Source organism: Centruroides sculpturatus, unplaced genomic scaffold (assembly GCF_000671375.1).
Source record: "Centruroides sculpturatus isolate CEXI.00-Female unplaced genomic scaffold, Cexi_2.0 scaffold692, whole genome shotgun sequence".
NCBI lineage: Eukaryota > Metazoa > Arthropoda > Arachnida > Scorpiones > Buthidae > Centruroides > Centruroides sculpturatus.
The window spans coordinates 204,115-225,898 of NW_019384902.1; the positions used below are offsets into that span (position 1 = coordinate 204,115).

Sequence of the window (21,784 nt, forward strand, 5' to 3'; positions counted from 1 at the left end):
TGGTACTTTTGAAACCGTGCTTGTAGTTATTAGTAGTAATTCAAACACAAATAATTATCGTATTTATCTTCAGGCACTTGGCAATACTTATCATCAAGTTTTATTCAGTTGATACGTGTTGTTATTACACACGTTTCGGGCATTTATTGCCCCTCTTCAGCCAACTAAAAACAAAAGTTCAACACTATAAAATTACAACAAACCTGTGGTTTTTAATATCTTGATAACCTGTAATTAAAAAGGTATGCTTTTAGAAAAACAATACCTAATATGTTTGTTGTAATTTTATAGTGTTGAACTTTTGTTTTTAGTTGGCTGAAGAGGGGCAATAAATGCCCGAAACGTGTGTAATAACAACACGTATCAACTGAATAAAACTTGATGATGAGTATTGCCAAGTGCCTGAAGATAAATACGAAAATTATTTGTGTTTGAATTACTACTAATAACTACAAGCACGGTTTCAAAAGTACCAAAATAGCCATAAAACTTAAAAGAAAATTATTGAAGATGTAACTTCAATAATTTTGAATAAGACAGAAAATACGAATAGAAAATAAGACAACTGTACTCAAAAAAGTCAGAATTTAATATACAGTATAATTTTATATTTGTGGATATTTTAATTTTTGAAAATGAACAGAAATGCTTGGAAACTTTTTGTTCATGTTACTTTGTTGTAATAAAGCATTATTTTAGATGACTTATACAGGCCAGGTCAAAAGCCTCTTTCACCCTTTTCAATCCAAAAGAACTGAAGGTGTATTAATTTTGTTAATGTATTAATTATTGTGTTAATGTATTAATTAATGTGTTCATGTATTAATGTGTTAATTCTTTAAACCAGTGGTTCCCAATTAGTGGTATGCATACCCCTGGGGGTACGCGAAATTGCGTGAAGGGGTATGCATGGCAATCTAAAATCAGTCGATTTAAAATTTAAATGCATCAGATGAAGCAATCAAAAAAATAACACAGGTCTGCAAAAAAAAATTTTTCCAGCTGCATGGAATATTTTTGCTGAATTATATGTTTTAAAGATGACAGATTCTAAAAATAACTTCCGTTACATCCCATCATGTAAAGGTTTTTTGCAAAATAAAAACAAATTTTTGATAAAAACTCTTATAATATATATAGTTCATTGTAATAAATATTTTCTTACAACTAATCAACAAATTGTTTCTGATATTTATANGAGTTTTTGTTCGTATCGTGGAGCAAAAATATGTTCGAATTTCATGTCGTATCCTGAAAATTTCGTATGCTGGGGCGTTCGTAACCTGAGGTACCACTGTATTATACTTTAAACAGTTGGATTAATTTACATGAATTTCTTATTTTAATTAATTTAATTCGTCATTAAATTATGACATCTAATTATGTTTTCATAATCACTTTTAGATTTATTTTAGAAACTTTTTATGTAATAAACAAATTAAAATTTTAATATCTGTTTCAATTATTAAAATTTTTCTTTATATTCTAAAATATATTTTTTTCTTTTTTTTACAGAAAACATAAAATCGAGGATGATGTATCTGTTGAAGTTTATGCATTTTTTCACCGTTATTTTCATATGTCATGCGTTGGAAGGATATTTGGATATGACTTACAATTTACACGAAAAAGTGCCAATATATCCAGGAATTACTCCGTTGAGTGTCAAAATGATATATAATGGCACCGAACCAGAGGGTTATTGGTACGAAAGTTTCATTTCTTATAAAAAGTAGTCTATAATTTAAAGCCTTAAAGTACTTTTAAGTTGCCTTATCTGAAACGTCTGTTAAGATCTATTTTAGTAGCACCCCATTATAAATTCGAAAAGACTGCAACACATTAGGGAATAGCGACCTTTTTTAACTCTTTCTGACCTGGAACACTAAGACGGCGTTTTAGTAAGTCCGGCCAGTCCCACACGAGGTGGTCGGGTAGTTAGGGACGGGGCCGACATATCCAGGACAGACCATCCCCGAAAATTTCCTAGGGTTTTTCGACTCGTCCGGATTCGATCCCGAGTCCCCCAAAGTAGTAGGCTATCACCTTAACTGCTGGGCCATGGAATTGTCTGTCATACAGGCTATAGTGATTATTATCAATTTCTACAAGTAATATATATATTTTATTATTTTATGAAAATTCTTTATGTAATAATTAGGGGATGTATATATATATATATTATATGACATAAATCATCCAAATTTAATTGATTTATTATTATAATTTTCTAGGCTCCAGCTGGAAGATATAACTACTTGCGTTCATGTTGGAACTCATATGGATGCACCGTGCCATTTTGCTCTAGGTAAATGGTGCATTAATGAAATTCCTTTAGAACGTCTAATAGCTCCAGCAGTAGTAGTAGATATCACCAGTAAATTTACCGATGGATCAATATCAAACTTAATGCCAGAAGATTTAGAAAAGTGGGAAAGTATTCATGGAAAAATACCGGATGGAAGTATCTTGATTCTGAAGACCGGCTGGGGAAAATTTTGGAACGATAATGAAAAATATGTAAATGGCAGTGAACCACACAAAAAGGTCCCAGGAATATCGCCTCAGGCAGCGTCTTGGTTAGTTGCCAATACAAAAATTTATGGAGTAGGGGTAGAAACCTTATCTCAAGATGAAATGCCTACTAATATATTCGAGGCTCACGTTATATTGCAAGGTGCTAACATTTATGGAATTGAAAATATAGCTAATGTTGATAAATTACCTGTTACGGGCGCTATTTTATATGCAATGCCTGTTAAACTTAGAAATGGTAGTGGTGCACCCGCTCGAGTTTTCGCTAAATTACCAAAATAAAATTCATTTCTGTATAAGTATCTTCATCCTGTTTTGGCACTTAAAGTCACTGATATAAAAATTTTTAGCAGAAAAATACTTGAAAGTGATCAAATAGTTTTCCAGGCAATTCAATGTGAACTACGAATTCGATACTCAATTCAGTTAGAAATTAAAATTACAACTTCATCAAGTATAATAAAATGTTATAAATTTATGACAGTGCCAAGCATAATGGCGATACTTACAATTTTAAATATAAAATTTATATCCAGAAAGACTATTTTTTAAATATGTAATAAAAGTATTCTATGTAATAAATTACTATATTTTACATCAGGGGTTTCCAACCTTTTTTGTGTATCGAACCCTTTCGAGAAATTTTTTTCCATCCAACCCCTTAAATAAATATATATTTTATTTTTTAAATACATTTTTCTGTATTTGTAAAATTTTGAAAATAATAGTAAATATTTTCAAGAATTTTTAAATGATTATAATTATTAAATCATCAAACAATATTAAAATATTATATATACCTATACAATATGTATTTAATTTGCACATCGACCCTTTTCAAACTTTCATTGACTCCATTGGGAAACCTTGCTTTACATAGTCAAGAATAACAAAAGTTTATCTTAATAAAAATATTTTAAATGTAAAATTTGAGTTTACTCAGAATTAGTCCATTTCGATTTTTAAATTTTATGACGCCAGAATTTAAATTAAATATACTCTATTGGCCTTTAGACACGTCAAATAATATTGAGTAGGCCTATATTCTTCTATGGTATTTTTGTTGTTTCAATGTCCCATATATTTGCATATGTCTACTTTACTGTTTGATATATCCATTCGAAAAACAAAAACAAATATAAATTACGAATGCAAAATAATAAAACAGTAAACGAACAATTATTTATTGTGACATCGTCACAATGCTTGGCTGCAATTTTTAATGTATTTAATTTAAAATATATGCTCTTCATCTCAAATTAGTAGTGGCTTGCCCCTGAACATATTTTTCCTTTAACTATAGAGTCGTGCCGGTCAACTATGTAACACCTTTCAGGAGAAAATTTTAAATTGAAATAACATGACTTCCGCTTTGCATCGGAAGTTTGTATACAGTTAATCGGGACCTCCTGACCCTAAAATTTCCATATCTGGTCTTGTTTTTCATCTAACTCCGTTCTCGAGATTAAAGAAAGACAAATGGACGAACGACAGTGAAAATTTATGTCTATAATTTTTTTCAAATTGCAGCTCAATTAATGTTTTGTACTTTGTGTTGCATCTACGAAAATTTGCATTTAATAAGAAATGAAAACTGCTCTTGCGGTTCTACTAATTATATTTAAAAATAGTAACATTAAATATAAACATAGCCTACATGTAACTACTTTTATGTTAAATAATTCCAATAGAAAAAAATTATTTTTATATGTAAAATTCTTGTAAAAAACAGTTATAAACAAAAAATTACCATAGGTGAATCGATTTGTTTCATAATTAAAGTTTAATCGGAAAACAACATAAACATGTTGAAATAATATTAAAAGTGTAAATTAGAAAACTGTAGCTATTAATAAAGAATCCTTAACAAAATTATATTCATCACGACACACTTTATTCAATAATTATTGAATAAAATATTATTTATCAACTATTGCATTAAAAAAAATACAAGGCGGCGGTTTTCGAGTATTTTCCCCCAACCCGGCAACAGAGTAAGTTAAATTAAAAATTATGCAAAAAAGAACAAAACTAATAAAAATTCGGAAGCATACCATTTTTTGTTTTTATCTATAATCATTGATTCATGTACTCCGAAAAGTAGGCATTTACAATCAAATCGGGACACATTCCAAACCAGTGAAAATGGGATCTAGAACAATTAAATAACTGGCAAAAACGGGGACATCTGGTCACCCTATTAAAACAGATCTATTCCCCATTTTGAAATCACACCGAGTATAAAACCATGCTGTAATTCGCATAATATATAATCAATCTATAAATTATCCTTTTTCTATCAGTATCTTCCCTTTAACAATTTTAAAAAGCTACTGAAAAAAGAATGACGTAAAAAGTTAGGTAACTAACGTCATTCTAAGATAATTGAAGTAACATTCTCCAAAAACGGTGCGGCACATGCCTTGCTGTCTCCGAATCAGCCTTGAGTAGCACACTTATCCTCAAAATCTTGGAGATGCTTTGTTCTTATGATTGTACAACACAGTAACTTACCTCGTTTATGAAATGTTAGAATTGTAGGATTTCATAAGGCAATCACTGTATCGGCTATCTTTCAAAGAGAGACTACAGAGGAGAATTTCTATGGAAAACTGGCCCCTATTTCGGTGTTAGACACATGAAGAAAACCCAGAAAACTCCATGCAGTCAGTCCTTTGATGATGCAAAAATCCATAATTAATGGGTTTGTGCCTCACTCAATGTCTTCAGAGGCTTTATCGTCTCGACCACCGGTGGGCCATTTATGAAATAAGTCTACTCACTGCGGCAAATCGGGCATCATATCGATATAAAAATATTAGTTATGATGGCGGATGTTTTTTTCCATTTTTAGCTTTTTCTGTTCTGTGGACAATAAGGCCTTTTTCAATACTCATTGTGGATTCAATCGGTTCCACAATGGGAGCAACTGGATGTTGAGGGACAGGGCTCAACATATCTGGGAGTTACCATTCATAAAATATTCCTGGGTTGCACTACCCAAATCTAATCCTGGATCCTCCAGACCAGTGGACTGACCCCTTGGCTATCAATATTTGTTGATTTGCTCTAGTTTTCCTGAAACTATTCTAGATATTATCTTGTGAAATGCCTAATTCACATGAAAAATTTTTAGTGTTGATAACAGCATGCTATTAAATGTTAGTTATTTGCAAATTATTGATAATTTATCATTGCTTGATATGGACAGAAAGAGATCAAGTGTAATAAAGTGATAGCAAAAACTGAATTTTTAATTATAATAAATGATTATTATATTTTTATAAGGCTTGATTTAGAATCTGATAACTTCTATGATCATAATGTTATGGGATTATTAGTACTCATTATTATTTAATATATAAGTATCACTGTATGAAAACAAACTGTTATAAAATTTCCATAAATTAACTTATTAACAAAAACTTTATAACTCAAAATTTTATTACATTAAATTTAATAATTAGTTGAAATAAAAGAAACTTTTGAATTATTCATAAAATTTATTTAAAAATTTCAAATTGAAAAATACAAATTGATTAACAAGTATAAAAAATATTTTTTTGTTTTTACAAATGTACTGACTACTTATGGTAATAATCAATTATAGCATAATACATTGTTAGAACCATTACTTTTTATTCCATAATATAAAAAATAGGTCATAAAAATTAACAGACATTCTGTGATCATCATCTTTCATCTTGTAGCCTTTCAAGTTTAAAGTTTTGAATATTTTGGGGGTTGTTCAGCTTTAGTAATTAATGCGTGAGCTGATTTCAAAACATCTTCACTTTGAAGCATGGTCATGTTCCAAAAAGTCTGAGAAAAATAGTTTTAAATTAAAATTAAACAAAGTTTAGCAAATTTGTTTAATTAAGTTTATTTAAAGAATATAACATTTTTAATCTGAACTGAAATATTTACTTGATAAAAAAGATACTTTGGAAAATAATTTTTTTAATTAATAAATTTAATTTAAAAATTCTCTAAAACAACTTTAAAAAATTAAATGTTAGATATTACAGATCTGAAACAGAAAATTTAACCTCACAATATATGAAAAATGAAGACAATTTTATTTTCTGCCCTCTCCAATGTAACAAAACAATTTTTAGTTTTTTTGCTATTGTTATTCAGATAAATTTTATTGTATTTTGCTATGTAATTATTATTATTGGAAATAACTTGAAGAACATTGCTGCAAAAAATATTTTCAAGGAGTCCACAGAATGTTATTTACAAATTAAACATTTTTCAGAATATTAGCTCCCATAATTGGATTTTCCTGTTACATAGATTAGAACAGTGTTTTTCTAAAATTGATTTTTGTAATTTCAAAATTTAAACATGAGAGTTAATATTCCAAGAAAAGCTTAATTTGTAAATAAAAACAATCTGTGGACTCCTTGAAAATTTGTTTTTTAGCAATTCAAATAAGATTCAAAATTATAATAAGTGACATGAAACTAAATGGCAAGTCAAATTCTGATCAAACTAAATATTTAATGAATTCTGGCTAGTTTTATAAGAAAAATATTCTATATAATATAAATTTAAATTTTATTAGGATCTAGATGAATTCCACTTGAAAATTCCATAATTTAAATATTTCTGTATCACCAATCAATAAAATATAGCCATAAAAGTAATTCAAACACAAATAATTATCGTATTTATCTTCAGGCACTTGGCAATACTCATCATCAAGTTTTATTCAGTTGATACGTGTTGTTATTACACATGTTTCGGACATTTATTGCCCCTCTTCAGCCAACTAAAAACAAAAGTTCAACACTATAAAATTACAACAAACATATTAGGTATTGTTTTTCTAAAAGCATACCTTTTTAATTACAGGTTATCAAGATATTAAAAAACCACAAGTTTCATCGCTTATGTTTACTGGTTGTTACAAAAATTTCTTGGCGCTTAACACACTTTTATCTAAGAAAACATACGGTTTTTGTTATCTAAAATATTTTAAAACCTTATTTTTTATGTGGATTTACATGACAAATTTACAATGAAGTACGTACCTAATTATCTGTTTTTCGTTGTTATAAAATCTAAACACTTTAAAATTTTTCTTATNTGAAGAGGGGCAATAAATGTCCAAAACGTGTGTAATAACAACACGTATCAACTGAATAAAACTTGATGATGAGTATTGCCAAGTGCCTGAAGATAAATACGAAAATTATTTGTGTTTGAATTACTACTAATAACTACAAGCACGGTTTCAAAAGTACCAAAATAGCCATAAAACTTAAAAGAAAATTATTGAAGATGTAACTTCAATAATTTTGAATAAGACAGAAAATACGAATAGAAAATAAGACAACTGTACTCAAAAAAGTCAGAATTTAATATACAGTATAATTTTATATTTGTGGATATTTTAATTTTTGAAAATGAACAGAAATGCTTGGAAACTTTTTGTTCATGTTACTTTGTTGTAATAAAGCATTATTTTAGATGACTTATACAGGCCAGGTCAAAAGCCTCTTTCACCCTTTTCAATCCAAAAGAACTGAAGGTGTATTAATTTTGTTAATGTATTAATTATTGTGTTAATGTATTAATTAATGTGTTCATGTATTAATGTGTTAATTCTTTAAACCAGTGGTTCCCAATTAGTGGTATGCATACCCCTGGGGGTACGCGAAATTGCGTGAAGGGGTATGCATGGCAATCTAAAATCAGTCGATTTAAAATTTAAATGCATCAGATGAAGCAATCAAAAAAATAACACAGGTCTGCAAAAAAAAATTTTTCCAGCTGCATGGAATATTTTTGCTGAATTATATGTTTTAAAGATGACAGATTCTAAAAATAACTTCCGTTACATCCCATCATGTAAAGGTTTTTTGCAAAATAAAAACAAATTTTTGATAAAAACTCTTATAATATATATAGTTCATTGTAATAAATATTTTCTTACAACTAATCAACAAATTGTTTCTGATATTTATACACAATTTTAGGTCTACTCTTTTTTCTAATGAAACCTTTACTTTCTCCAAACTCGTTTCTGATTTCCTTCTCTGGTTTCTCGATTGAGCATTCAACAGTAGTCAGCTAACATATTGACATCCCATTTTCCTTTTCACGTCTCTCGATATCACGAACATCCTGGTGAAATCTTTCACCCTGTTCTTCATTATAGTCTCCCGAGTTTTCGGGAAAATAGTCAATATGGGAGTGTAAGAAATGAACTTTTAAGCTCATCTCACATCCTTGAGCTTCATACGCTGCTGCCAGCATGCATTGTACAATGGTTTTGTAGTCAGGGTCCTTAGTATTCCCCAAAAACTTATGCACTACATTCTTGAAAGAGTCCCATGCTCTTTTTCCTTTTCTCCTACTGTTTCCAGAAATCTGCTTTGTCTCGATCTCCAAGTTTCAATTTGAAATATGCAAATTAAACTTTCTTCACTAACTCACTTATGTTTCTTTGTTGACTTTTCACTGCGTATTCACCATAAACATAACAGAAACTGTCGCGAGAAATTACACAACCTCTGCAAGCCTTATTCCAGAAATAAAAATACAAGCACAGTAGCGTTCGAATGCTGGATATAAACTGAGTGTGGCATTAGATGGCCAGCGAGATACTGAACTTATTTAGCTTGTTGAAACACAATCTAATCCAACAGCAGGTTGTTTATATTTATTCCTAGTATCCCAGATAACATGTCAAAACATGCTCAACCTCACCAATAATATTACTCACTATCAACTTTTAACCCGTTTCTATACAATCATGAAACCTTCCTCCTAACGCTAAAACTACTTAACCTACCTCCCCCACCACTACTCTCTTCAACCATTAACATTTTTATTTATTTATTACCAAGTCCAGCTATAATTGATAGAATTAATGTGAGAAGTCTTCGTTTTAAGGCTATTTTTTAAATAAAAAAAGAATAGTAAATTTTAAGTTAACTAGGAATTTTACGCTAAATACAAACAAAAGTTGAGTGTAACAAAAAAATTGACAAAATGGAATTTTTTTGGTATTTTTTTCGTTTCTACCAAGTTGAAATCTGTAAGAAAATGTATAAAAATTCTATGCAGTTTTTTACTTGCAGACCTGTGTAATGGGTGAACCATCAAAAATTCGGCAATTTACAACACAATGTCGAATGCGCAAATTTGTTTATTTATAACTAAAAATATTCTCGAAATTTCATCAAAAAATGCATTGTGACGATACCTAAATGAAATTCTTACGCAAGAAACAAAAATTGTACAATTATCATTATTATTGTGAAGCAGCAATAAAATATTTACTACCATTTTGCACAACATACTTCTGCGAGAGCAGATTTTCGGCCGTGACAACATGAATCATCACCGACTTCTACTCAAAGATGACTTGAGACTGAAGCTGACCAAAAAGCAACCAGATTTTACAAAGTTGCGCAAAGAAAATCGTGCACATTTGTCGCATTAAAATTAAATAACTTTATGTTATTTTCATTATTATTAGAATTGTATTTTAAAGGTAATAAATGTAAAAAAAAACTTATTTTATTTATCACTAGCTGTCTACCCACGGTTTTGCCTGCATTATATTGAATTTTCTCATGGGAGTAAGATACTTTCTCGCAGTAGAATGTAGCCTATGTCCATCTCCAACGTGTAAGCTATCTTCGTGCTATATTTTATTAAAACCTTTTCAGCGGTTTAGACGTGAAAAGGTAACAGACAGACATACAGAATTACCTTCGAATTTATAATATTAGTATGGATTCATATGAATTTCTGCTATAAGGGGTATGCAAGTTTGAGCTCTTTCTTGAAGTGGTACGCAAGAAAAAGTAATTGGGAACCACTGCTTTAAATCATTGCTATCATACAATACAATAATGGATTACATTCTATTGTTAAGATTATGAAATTCATCTTTATAATGCAGTTTTAATGTATGACAAAATCAAAAATATAATGAACTTAATATAATTCTTATTACATTAATAATATACATATTTACAGAAAACAATCTTCAAAATAAACACCTTCTGTAGCTTCACACTTCTGTCAATGTTTGCCATTTATTAACAAAGTCTTGCAGTCCATTCTCATTACAGTGGAACCTCAGTTAATGAGCACCTTGCATAATGAGCAAAACAAATCGTAAAAATTCCTCGCTTAACAAGCGACATTTCACATAAGAAAATGCCAAATATAAGAGAATAAAAATAACCATAGAAATGAAACGTAAAATCATTGAAAAGCGAGAACAAGGTGTGAGTGTGGTTGATCTAGCACACATACAGTCGGTCTACATCAATGATTTGCACTATCCTCAAGAACAAGGACGAAATTAAGGAGATAGATGCTTCAAAAGGAGTGACAAGAATATCTAAGCAATGGTATTGTATTCTTGACAATGTTGAAAGGTTGCTTCTCATATGAATAAACGAAAAGCAATTGCAAGGCAACACTATTAATGAGAACATCATTTGTGAGAAGGCAAAAGTGATTTTTGCTGACCTTGTTAAGAAGATGCCAGGATCATCAAAGGCCAAAGAAGAAGTATTTATGGGAAGCTGTGAGTGGTTCAAGAAGGTTAAGAGAAGAACTGGCATCCATGACATTGTAAGGCATGGTGAAGCAGCAAGCTCTGACACAGAGCTTGCTGCTTCACCATGCCTTACATCATCATCAGCAACTTCAAGAAGCTCATCAGCAACTTCAAGAATGTCATCAACTTCTGATGACATTCTTGAAGCAACTTCAAGAATGTCATCAGCAACTTCAAGAAGCTCATAGATTATGAAGGTTACCTGCTGCAACAGGTTTTTAATTGTGACGAAACAGGTCTCTTCTGGAAAAAGATGCCAAAACGAACCTATATAACAGCAGAGGAGAATGCATTGCCTGGCCTCAAACCAAGGAAAGACCTTCTTACACTGCTATTTTGTGCCAATGCAAATAGTGATTTGAAAATTAAACCACTGCTTATTTACCTTTCAGAAACTCCATGAGCCTTCAAAAAGTGTAAAGTCCAGAAGAGCAAACTAAATGTGATGTGGAGGTCCAACAACAAGGCTTGGGTGACACATGACATTTTTACTGATTGGATGAATGAAGTGTTTGGTCCTTCTGTGAAAAAATATTTGCTTGAGATGAATCTCCCACTCCATGTCATGCTTATTATGGACAATGCTCATCCTCCAAGCCTACAAGATGATGGGAAGGTATTACCAAGAGACCCCTCACTTCTGCCTGGAAGAAGCTTTGGCCAGAGAGCATTGTTGAATGTGACTTTGAGACAGTGCCTGTGGACCCTGTAGTCAATGAGATTGTGTCTTTGGAGAAGATCATGGGACTGGAGGTGGATAACAATGACATTGGAAGAGCACAGCCAAGAGCTGACCACTGAAGCGCTTAAGGAAGTTGCATTGTGTTTCACAGCAAGAAGTTGTGGAGGAGAGTTTGTCAGAGGAGGAGGTAACAGCAATGCAACAATCTTCTGGCAAAATAAGAAAAATACTGAAAGCAGGGAAACTGTTGCATTGTACATTGAGAAGCATCACCCTAATAAGGCAGTGGCTACGCACGCTACAAATTTATTTAATGATAATGCTATGTTGCATTTTCGCCAAATTTTGAAGCATTGGCAAAAACAAATGTCTCTAGACAGCTTTCTAGTAAAGAAGAATTAGATGTGTACAGTAATGTATCATAAATAATAAACTATTTATTTCAATTTATTTATTTATTTATTTTTTTGTTTTCTGCAAATCAAGTTCGCATTCTAGGTTGGTTTATTCCGCACTAAAAAAAAAATGAAGATAATCACGCTCCTTAACAATATATATTGTTAAGGAGCGTGAATTATCTTTGAACAAACATTATACTGTACATAAAATATTTGAGTATTTTTTTCGGTATGGAATGCATTATTGTATTTTACATTAATTTATATGGAAAAAATTGTTTCACTTAACAAGTATTTTGCATTACAAGTAAGATTCTGGAATGACTTACGCTCGTTAAGCGAGGTTCCACTTAACAAGGTTCCTTTAGTGCAATTTCAACATTTTCACCTAGTTGCAGCATTTTTTATGTGAAAGTCCTGTACATTATGAGTTTGTTCCCAATAGTAGACTCAGTAACAAGAAGTCACACACTAATATACTCATTTTCCTCCATAATACAGTAAGATGAAAATGATCTAATCTCTGGCATACAAAAATCTGGTTCTGCATTATGACAACATTCCAGCCCATTGCATTTGCTTAGTTAGCGGATATCTGGCAAAACACTAGACATACATTCACAGCCTCCTTAACACCAGACCTCATTACTGCAGTCTACATTTTGGTATAGAAATAAGTTTCCATGTCTCTACAAAATGAATGCTATATTGAAAGATCACAGATTCAAATCACAGAAAAGGTGAAATGTGCTGCAAAACTATATTCAATGAGATAATGCAGAATGATCTTTTATACTGTTTTAATAAATAATATAAATGTAGACTGAAGTGTCTAGCTGCAGAAATTGCTTAGTTTGAAGGTAGTCTTTCTGTAAATACATTTAATATAACTTACTATATTATGCTAATAGTCAAGTTTGATTTATTTTTTACTTTACCATCGTTTTTCCAATAGACTATAAATTGTGTTGTATTCTTCAGTTATGTTTAGTAAGTATAGAATTATTTAGTGTAAGATTAATTTAACAAATATACTTAATAATTGAAGAATATTTTCAATTTATTGTAAAATTTAAGATAAACAAATAATTTAAAGATAACATCAACATACCATAAAATCTAATCCATCTGGAACACTGTGATCTCTTGAAAAATTCAATGCTACTTTTGCACCCTGGACAGCTACAGGACTTTTCTTTGCTATAGTTTTAGCTAATTCAAAAGCTGCAGTCATCATAGCTTCTTTTGTTGGAAAAACTCTGCTTACAAGTCCTACCTAATTTTTAATAATTAAATTTTATTTTTATTGTAAAAAAATAATAAATTTTTCTTGTTATTTTTAAGAATAATTTTCAAATTACAATATAGTGTATGTCACAATTTTTAGATACTCCCAAAACAATTTATTTATTAAGCTATCTCAGGGATACTTTACATGGATAAACTAGACAAAAATATGTTACAATACATAAAATTTTTTTGAATCATACCAAATTAATTTCCAATCAAAGCATTTATATTATTTTCACTGTATAATTAGATACATTTATTCTTTAAATTCTAAATACACTGATACACCAGATATAGTTTTGCTATTAAAAAATAAGTGAAATATTTTTAAGGAAGAATACTTTATTTTCCTTAAAAATATGCTACAAAAATTATAGAAAAACAGTAATTCATCTAAATATCTTCAATCTTATTTTGTTAATGTTTCAAATAGTATGCATGCACACTAAAACAATCAAGATAGCTTTCTACAAAACCTCCATGTTCTTTAATCATCTTTTCTTGAGGAATTTGGAGAAAACAGACAACAAAACCTTATTTATACCAGTGGATTCAGAATTGAAACAAGAATCAATAAACAGAGTAGTGTCAAAAATTTTTCTCTGATTATTTTGAAAATGAATAGTGTAACTACTGTTGATTTTTCCAATGTACGGTACACTACTATAAGTCAAACATGCATTAAATAATATTGGATTGTTCAGAAAGTAATTTCATTTTTTTCTTACTAGAGGAATTAGATGTATTTTTACCAGCCAATTTCACTTTAAACCAAATTGTCATTATATACTTTGATAGCTGACATTTTAAGACTTATTTGTAAAACAATTTTGTTTGATTTCATGTAATTGTTTTTTTTTTCAGTGTCCCATCAAATATGGAACATCGAAAGCATCATTTTCGGCATATTTTGCTTTAATCAAAATGCTGTTCAAGCAAGAAAACAATTGTGGTACATGTATGGAGATGATGTGTTGAGAGAAAGACAGTGCCAAAACTGGTTTACAAAATTTCGTTCTGGCAATTTCAATATTGAAGATACACCACGTTCTGGATGGCCAGTTGAAGCCAATGAAAACAAAATAAAGGTACTGATTGAAGCAAACTGCTGAATAACAACACGTAAAATCAATAAGAGATTAAATTTGTCAAATTGAACCGTTTATTATTACTTGAAACAGATTGGTTTTGTTTCAAAGCTTGATATATGGGTTCCACGTGTTCTTAAAGAGAGATGCTCTCTTTGGTGGGATTTTGAGGAAAGTTTTTTTTGGAGCTTTTACCAGACAATTTAACAAGTGATTCGAAAGTGTACTGCCATCGAGTAAATAAATTCAGTAATATCATCAAACAGAAAATATGGCCAGAATTGATCAACAAAATAGGTGTAGTGTTTTACCACGATAATGTCAAATTTCACACAAGTTTGGCAACTCGTCAGAAACTGTTATAACTTAAATGGGACTAGCTATCACACCAACCATATTCACCAGATCGAGCACCCTCAGATTATTACTTGTTCCGGTCATAAATTTTTTTTAACTTAAGACATTTACTTGAAATGAAAATGTCAAAAATCACTTGGATCAGTTTTTTCTAAGCAAGGATCAAAACTTTTATGAACGTGGAATCATGCTACTACCAGAAACGATGGCAACAGGTATTTGATCAAAATAGTCGATATATAATTCAATAAAATATTTATTTATTATAAAAATATTGTGTTTTTTCCACAGAAAAAAAAAAACAAAATTACTTTCCAAGCAACCCAATATAAACAAACTTTGGCCATTCTGATGTTTAGGTGATATGTACTGTATTCTCCAGAACTCGCAGAGTAAAATGCAGAAAAACATCTTATCTTTGTAGAAACTCCAGTGGTATGTGCAACAGATATATNATATTTATTTATTATAAAAATATTGTGTTTTTTCCACAGAAAAAAAAAAACAAAATTACTTTCCAAGCAACCTAATAGTACCACCATCAGCTCCACTAAGACTTAAGATTAACTTAATCCATAATGGAAATAGGGCATGAGTATTAGTTACAAAGTTTTAAAGAATGACCCATTCTAACCCAGCTTCTATTTTCAACTAAATATAAAAACACCTTACCATAGGGGAAGTTAAATCACTTTACTAAAACTATTTGAGCCTTGTCAGGTAATGACAGTATGAGAGAATGACAAAGAATGACAAAAATGTGCAATTTCAGCTTTTTCCATTTCAAATTACCAAATGGAACCCAGAACAAGCTATAAAAAAGTAGCTGCATAGCAAGGATATAATGAAAAAGAGACTAAATGCAATATCCACACAGCTATGGATAGAACTAGAGCTGTGTTGATAAGCAATACATAAAATCAAAACCAATAAATTTTACAAATATCAATATTTTAAATTTTTGAATATTGACTTACCAAATACCAATAAAATACCAAATATAGTAAGACCCCACTTAATGCAGGGGATACATTCCTAGAGGATAAAGCGCTAAACGAAACAGCGTTAAACGAGGTCATTTTAACACAGAGTAAATAGGAAAAGGGAAACATGCGACCAAAAATAAACAGATTTTACATTCATTTTAAGTTATTTTTATATTAATTTGCATAATAATATATGTTAAATAACACATAAACATATGCACACAGAAATGTAAAGTTCGTTTTTTTATGACAAAGGTGATAGGCTAACGAGATAGCGATAGGCTCTTCTCGTTGAGAATTCTTGGATACCTTCAGCCATAACTTCTACACTCTGTTCAAGCATTTATCAATTAATTCTTGCCAAGCAAAGTCAATATTTCCTATGGCATCCATGATGTTATATTTTTTCAAAAATTGCACCAAACAAACATAGATTTAGGGGAAGTACAGTGCTACAACAAATTGCCGCCTTTTGCTGATTGGTTCATGTTCATAAATAATCGTATTATAAATGAGTTAATGAAATGACGCAATAATTTGAATTGGTGTAAATTTTGAGCTTTTTTTAGGCTTTGAGCAGACCACGTTATAATGAATCAGCATTAAGCAGGATCTTATATGTATTTATTGTCAACAATAAACATCTCTACTTCTTTTACCATAACAATTCTCCCAGTTGTTAACAGTTTGTACTATAGTATTAAAAACAACCATTAGAATTCTAACACTATAGTACAAAGTCCAAACTGCTGAAGGAATTGTCATGGTCAAAGAAGTGAGTTATTGACAACAAATACCAATATTCAATATTTTATTGGTTTTGTTATGTCAATATACTAAATTCTAAACTACTGATATTTTAAAAATTTTAAATTGGTATATTGGTTACCAGCACAGCACTAAGTAATCATCAATATCCTATGTAACTCTTAACCTTTCAACAGTGAACTAGTCAGGTATGGTTCTACCCCCAGTAGTGGAGAATAAATGTGGGAAATTTTTAAAGTATTTTTTTTCGTGCGTTTTTTCTCATTACCGTTTCAGAAAAAGATTTTGTAAACAGTTATGTCTAGTAAAGAAAAGTCTTTTTTTATTGTTACATAATTCACTTTTTAGGTAAATTTTTTTTTGCGGTAGTTTTTGACTAGTTTTTGGCAAAACCCCTAAAAGAATTTAACAGATATATCCATCCTTTACCACTGCCATACGATCACCCTGGACAGATATATCCGTCCTTTACTGCTGAGTGGTTAAGAGGGAATGGCATGATGTTAATGTCACCAATTTTGATCAAACTTGGTGAGTTTATAGTGCATCCCCAATGACTAATATGTGCCAAGCAGTAAGGTGTACTACAAAAATTAAATGAGAAAAGTTGAAAATTGTACAGTCACTTAAAACCTTTAGAATTTCTGTTATTTGCAGAATGGCCAGTGACTTGGTGTGAGAGTGTTAGTTTTATAATCATGTTGTTGGTGTCTTGAATCCTGTCAATGTTTTTTTTTTTTATAAAAGTATAATTTTCATTTTATTTTCAGTATTTTTTAATTTATTATATTGTCAGAGAGAAAAACTGATTTATTTTTAAAAAACTATAAATCTACAATAAACAGAGAAATGAAACAACAAAATCCACCCATTTTAAGTAACAAGTCAATATCAAACACAATTAAGAAATGTTATCTAACAATATTTATTTAAGAACAAAACATTTTCTGTATATTCATGTACAATATGTACTTACTCTGACAACAGTCATTGTTTAACCTAAATGTATCTTTGTTTACTAAAGAATGAAAAGATGTGTGAGAATCTGAATTTGATATTCATTAGTTTTTAAACTATAAAAAGTGATGTAATATTTTATCACAAAAATTTTACATTTTCCCATTTTTTAAGAGGATAAGAAAACACAGTTTCCTTTTTCAACATTTTACTACTTAAAAGTTTAGACCATATCCTTTGACTAAACTCTGAACTAACCCAACTCATTGTCATATGACAAAAGGTCTAACTTCTCATTGGAGATGGATTCGAGTATAAAAGAGTTTAACACGTCAGATTCCAGGCAGATTAACCATAATGTAGTGATTTGTCAAGACATAGAATTTGGCTGATCTCTCAACTTCCGCTCCTCAATGAAACTTATTGTCGCCTCATCCATGAAACTCATATATTCTGAGGTATTATTATCTAATATATTGTACACTCTCAATTTAGGGGTATAGTAATTAGAGTAGCTATAACGATTAGTTATTTTTATTTGTAATTCTCTTTTTATTTTTATTAAACTTTTGTTATTTTATTATTAATTTGATTGTTCATTTAATTAAGATATGTAACAATCACCCTATCGATGTACCCATCACAAACTCCCACTTGTAGAATTAAGCCCTCCATTTTAAATTTATTAAAGTCTTTTTATCGCAGTTAGGGAACGAATAGCTGGTGTCAGGTCCTGACGTGAGATCGAATCTCGCAATTCTTGTCTCCTATATTTAATAAACATTTTTCTAAGCCATGCAGTGACCAAGTGGGTGGTTTTTACGAAACAATTGCTGATTAAGTGGTATAAGGTAATATCCTTCACCCCCGGCTTCTCACAGATGGTTTCGATATCTCATGCTAACATTGATAGTATAGAAATTTGTTCTGCAGAATTATCACTGCACAAAAATACTGCAAAATTACATTTAAAGGATGTTTTTACATATTATGAAAGCATCCTTCAAAATTAAAATTCAAAATTTGTAGTCCAATGAAAAATAAAAGATAATTTGCTAACCAGAAATTGCTGTAAGATATGTCTACCAAAGTGTGTTTTTGGATTACAGAGACGAATTTACATTTGTAATATAATATACAGCAAGCCGTTTATATATATATCTTCAAAATTAAGATCTAATTGTAGATGAGGTTCTTCATCAATTTTGGAAGTTGCAAAGGCAGTTGGAAAAAACATTAAGAACTCCAATATTTTCAAATGTGCTATAGTAGGCATGACTCTCCTCCAAATTAATCAAGTTTGTTTTTCCAGTATAAATTTTTTTTCTTATTGTAAAAATGCTGCATTTATTCAATGCACACACTGCAGAAATGTATATTATTTCACATGCTTCTATGACAATTATCATCCACTAAATTTGCTCCCAAAGAGCAAACAGACTGAACAGACTGAAAATTATCATTATTCAAAAACAATTTCATTAATAAAAATGTCTTTTTATTAATGAAATTGTCTTTTTATTAATGAAATTGGTTTTGAATAATGATAATTTTGTTTATAACTTATTGTCTTCTCAAGTAAATTATAAATGCAGTAAATATAATGTATAAATCCCATAGGTACATGAATATTAAAAAGTACCAAGAATGAAGTAAAAATTATAGTTGTATAAAAAAAAAAAAAAAAAATTCACATTGATACCAACAGAATTCAAAACACCAACTGCATGACTATGAAACTGGCATGCCCCATCAAGCCACCAGTCACTATGTAAATGATAGAAATTCTAAAGGTTTAAGTGATTTGCAATTTTCAACTTTAATTTTCTCGTTTAATTTTGAGTAGGTACATATCAGTCATTGGAGATGTATTATAACCTCACTGAGTTTGATCAAACTTGTGACCCAATGTCATGCTGTCCTTGCATTAGTAATAGTATTTTAGAGAAGTGCTACCAGCATAATTGACTGCTATGTAGTCTCACTGTCAGATGTGTAATTCTTTACATTGTGAATTTACAGCTGTCATTCTTCATTAGTCTAGTGATTGTAAATTTCAAAACCTATTTTAAAATCTACTTCTTACTGTCCAATACTTGATATCAAAATTTACATATTGAATGAATCTTAATATCATTATCCAAATAAATAACTGATTACTGAAATCTTTTATGTATCTAGTTTTTATTGATTTATGTTTTAATTAAAATGGAGTTGAATGCATTTCAAAATATCTATTTTAAATGTATCATTAAATATTTTAAGTATTGATTTAATTAATTTTTAAGAAAAACGAAATATTCACCTCTTTTGCTTCTGATGAAAAAACTTTGGAACAGCTATAGATCAATTCTCTTACAAGACTATCATTACCAACAATTTTTGGAAGTCTTTGTAAAGCTCCAAGATCAGGTGCCATACCTGCATCTATTTCCTAAAAAAATTAAATAAATAATAATAAAAGTTTAAATAAATAATGTCAAAAAAAGACATATCATAATCTCAACATATCACACATACCTACACAGTCACATAGACCTATCTAAAGTCATAATTCTAGGATTGAAATTTTTTAAAACTCAAATATAATGTAATAATAATTAATGTTTAACATATATTAAATTACATAAAACTAAATTTATAAAAAAAACACATAAAATAGAAGATGTTTATTGGAAAAGCTTGTTATAGACCAGTGATGGTGAACCTATGACCCATACAACAATTTCAAGATAATACTTTCTTAAAATTCATGTGGGTAACTTTTATAAGTTTCAAAACACTTACTGTGCATAGAATTGTATTAGGTTTTTATAAATTATAAAAATAAATTTGATAATTTCAAAACTTTGTATATATAGTCTGAAAGCAGGGTTGTGAAAAATCTTAATTGCCAAAAATTATCAACCTCAGATAAAAAAAAAGTTATTAAATAAACAACAGCAGATCTTCCATTGAACAAAATATTTGGTTTTTTTTGTTTTTAATTATTTAAATGAAATATTTGACTCACTTTCAAATTCAATTTTGACCCTTTCAAAAAAGAAAAAACAAAAAAAGGTAGCTATTGCTGTTATATATATATATATTTGCTTTAAATAACAATATATTATTATTTTTAATTGTGTTCCTGATTTTATTTAAAGATAAAACTTCTTTACTACAATTATTTGAATACTATTGAAATACATATAACTTGTGCATTCATTCCCTGCTTCTGAGTATGTGATCATTCATTGCTTCTTTAAATTAAATGAACCGGTTCATCTTTATCTATCTAACCCACAAAGATTTATTTCCATATCTGCATTTTCTAATTCTAAATTTCTCTTCAACAATCAGCTCTTCAGTAATGTTAGTACAATCTTGTGCACTCATTGGAAACTCCCAGATAAGCTTTTCTATGCCACTGTTGATTTTAGCTGCAATTTTGTCAATTCATAAATCTCCATTTCCTCCTTGATCTTCACATAATATTTGTATGTAGTCATTAATTTGGTATATTTTCAGTAGCTTTCAATTGTTATTGTGCTAAGTTTGCTCCAAGACTTAACAGTCTAATGGACAGCACCAAGCAGATTGATCATTCTAATAGTAATACAAACATCCCACGAAACTCAATACATTATAATAAAGCTAAACCAACTGCTGTATAATATCAGGCTAAATATCGGCAATAATAATTTTGAATTACTAATTAATTTGTCTCTAGAGGGAGGCCTCATTAGGCACCATCTCATATTTAATTAAAATTAAAATTATTAAATAATTTTAGAATAAACCAGAAGAAAAGAATTGGCCTGGAGCACGACTCAAACCTGCAACTTCCACTTGCTGTGTGAATGCATTGCCAATTATGCTACCAGGACCTCTAGTTCAATCTCCTCTTCCAGGTATATTTAACTTATGATATAACCATCATCGGTTATCATGGTGTCAACTGGGGATGCATTCAGCACCCTAATCCTGTAAACTCCCACGAAGGCACTCAGTCAGCCATTGCATACTTGTCAACACACATATGTATGTATATATATATATATATTAATTATATTAAGATTTGATTTTTTTCAATTAGGGCTCCAGAAATTCTTACAAGAAGTGGTCATGGAAAGGCAGTTGATTGGTGG

The 21,784-nt window shown here is 30.0% G+C and overlaps 2 protein-coding genes across 2 annotated transcripts in view; one reads left to right on the top strand and one right to left on the bottom strand.

Annotated features, from left to right (window-relative positions):
• LOC111631520 (kynurenine formamidase-like) overlaps positions 1–3,211 on the top strand; it is a 15,147-nt gene extending 11,936 nt beyond the window's left edge. Inside the window, exons 2-3 of the mRNA XM_023375776.1 lie at positions 1,516–1,705; positions 2,235–3,211. Of these exons, the coding sequence (XP_023231544.1) occupies positions 1,533–1,705; positions 2,235–2,817 (756 nt within the window). The 5' untranslated portion in view covers positions 1,516–1,532 and the 3' untranslated portion in view covers positions 2,818–3,211. The remainder of the gene's footprint in view (positions 1–1,515; positions 1,706–2,234) is intronic.
• Positions 3,212–6,079: 2,868 nt separating this feature from the next.
• Positions 6,080–21,784, bottom strand: part of LOC111631510 (delta(3,5)-Delta(2,4)-dienoyl-CoA isomerase, mitochondrial-like) — a 43,546-nt gene continuing 27,841 nt past the window's right edge. Inside the window, exons 5-7 of the mRNA XM_023375762.1 lie at positions 19,960–20,088; positions 13,320–13,484; positions 6,080–6,357 (exon numbers count right to left, since the gene is read on the bottom strand). Of these exons, the coding sequence (XP_023231530.1) occupies positions 6,256–6,357; positions 13,320–13,484; positions 19,960–20,088 (396 nt within the window). The 3' untranslated portion in view covers positions 6,080–6,255. The remainder of the gene's footprint in view (positions 6,358–13,319; positions 13,485–19,959; positions 20,089–21,784) is intronic.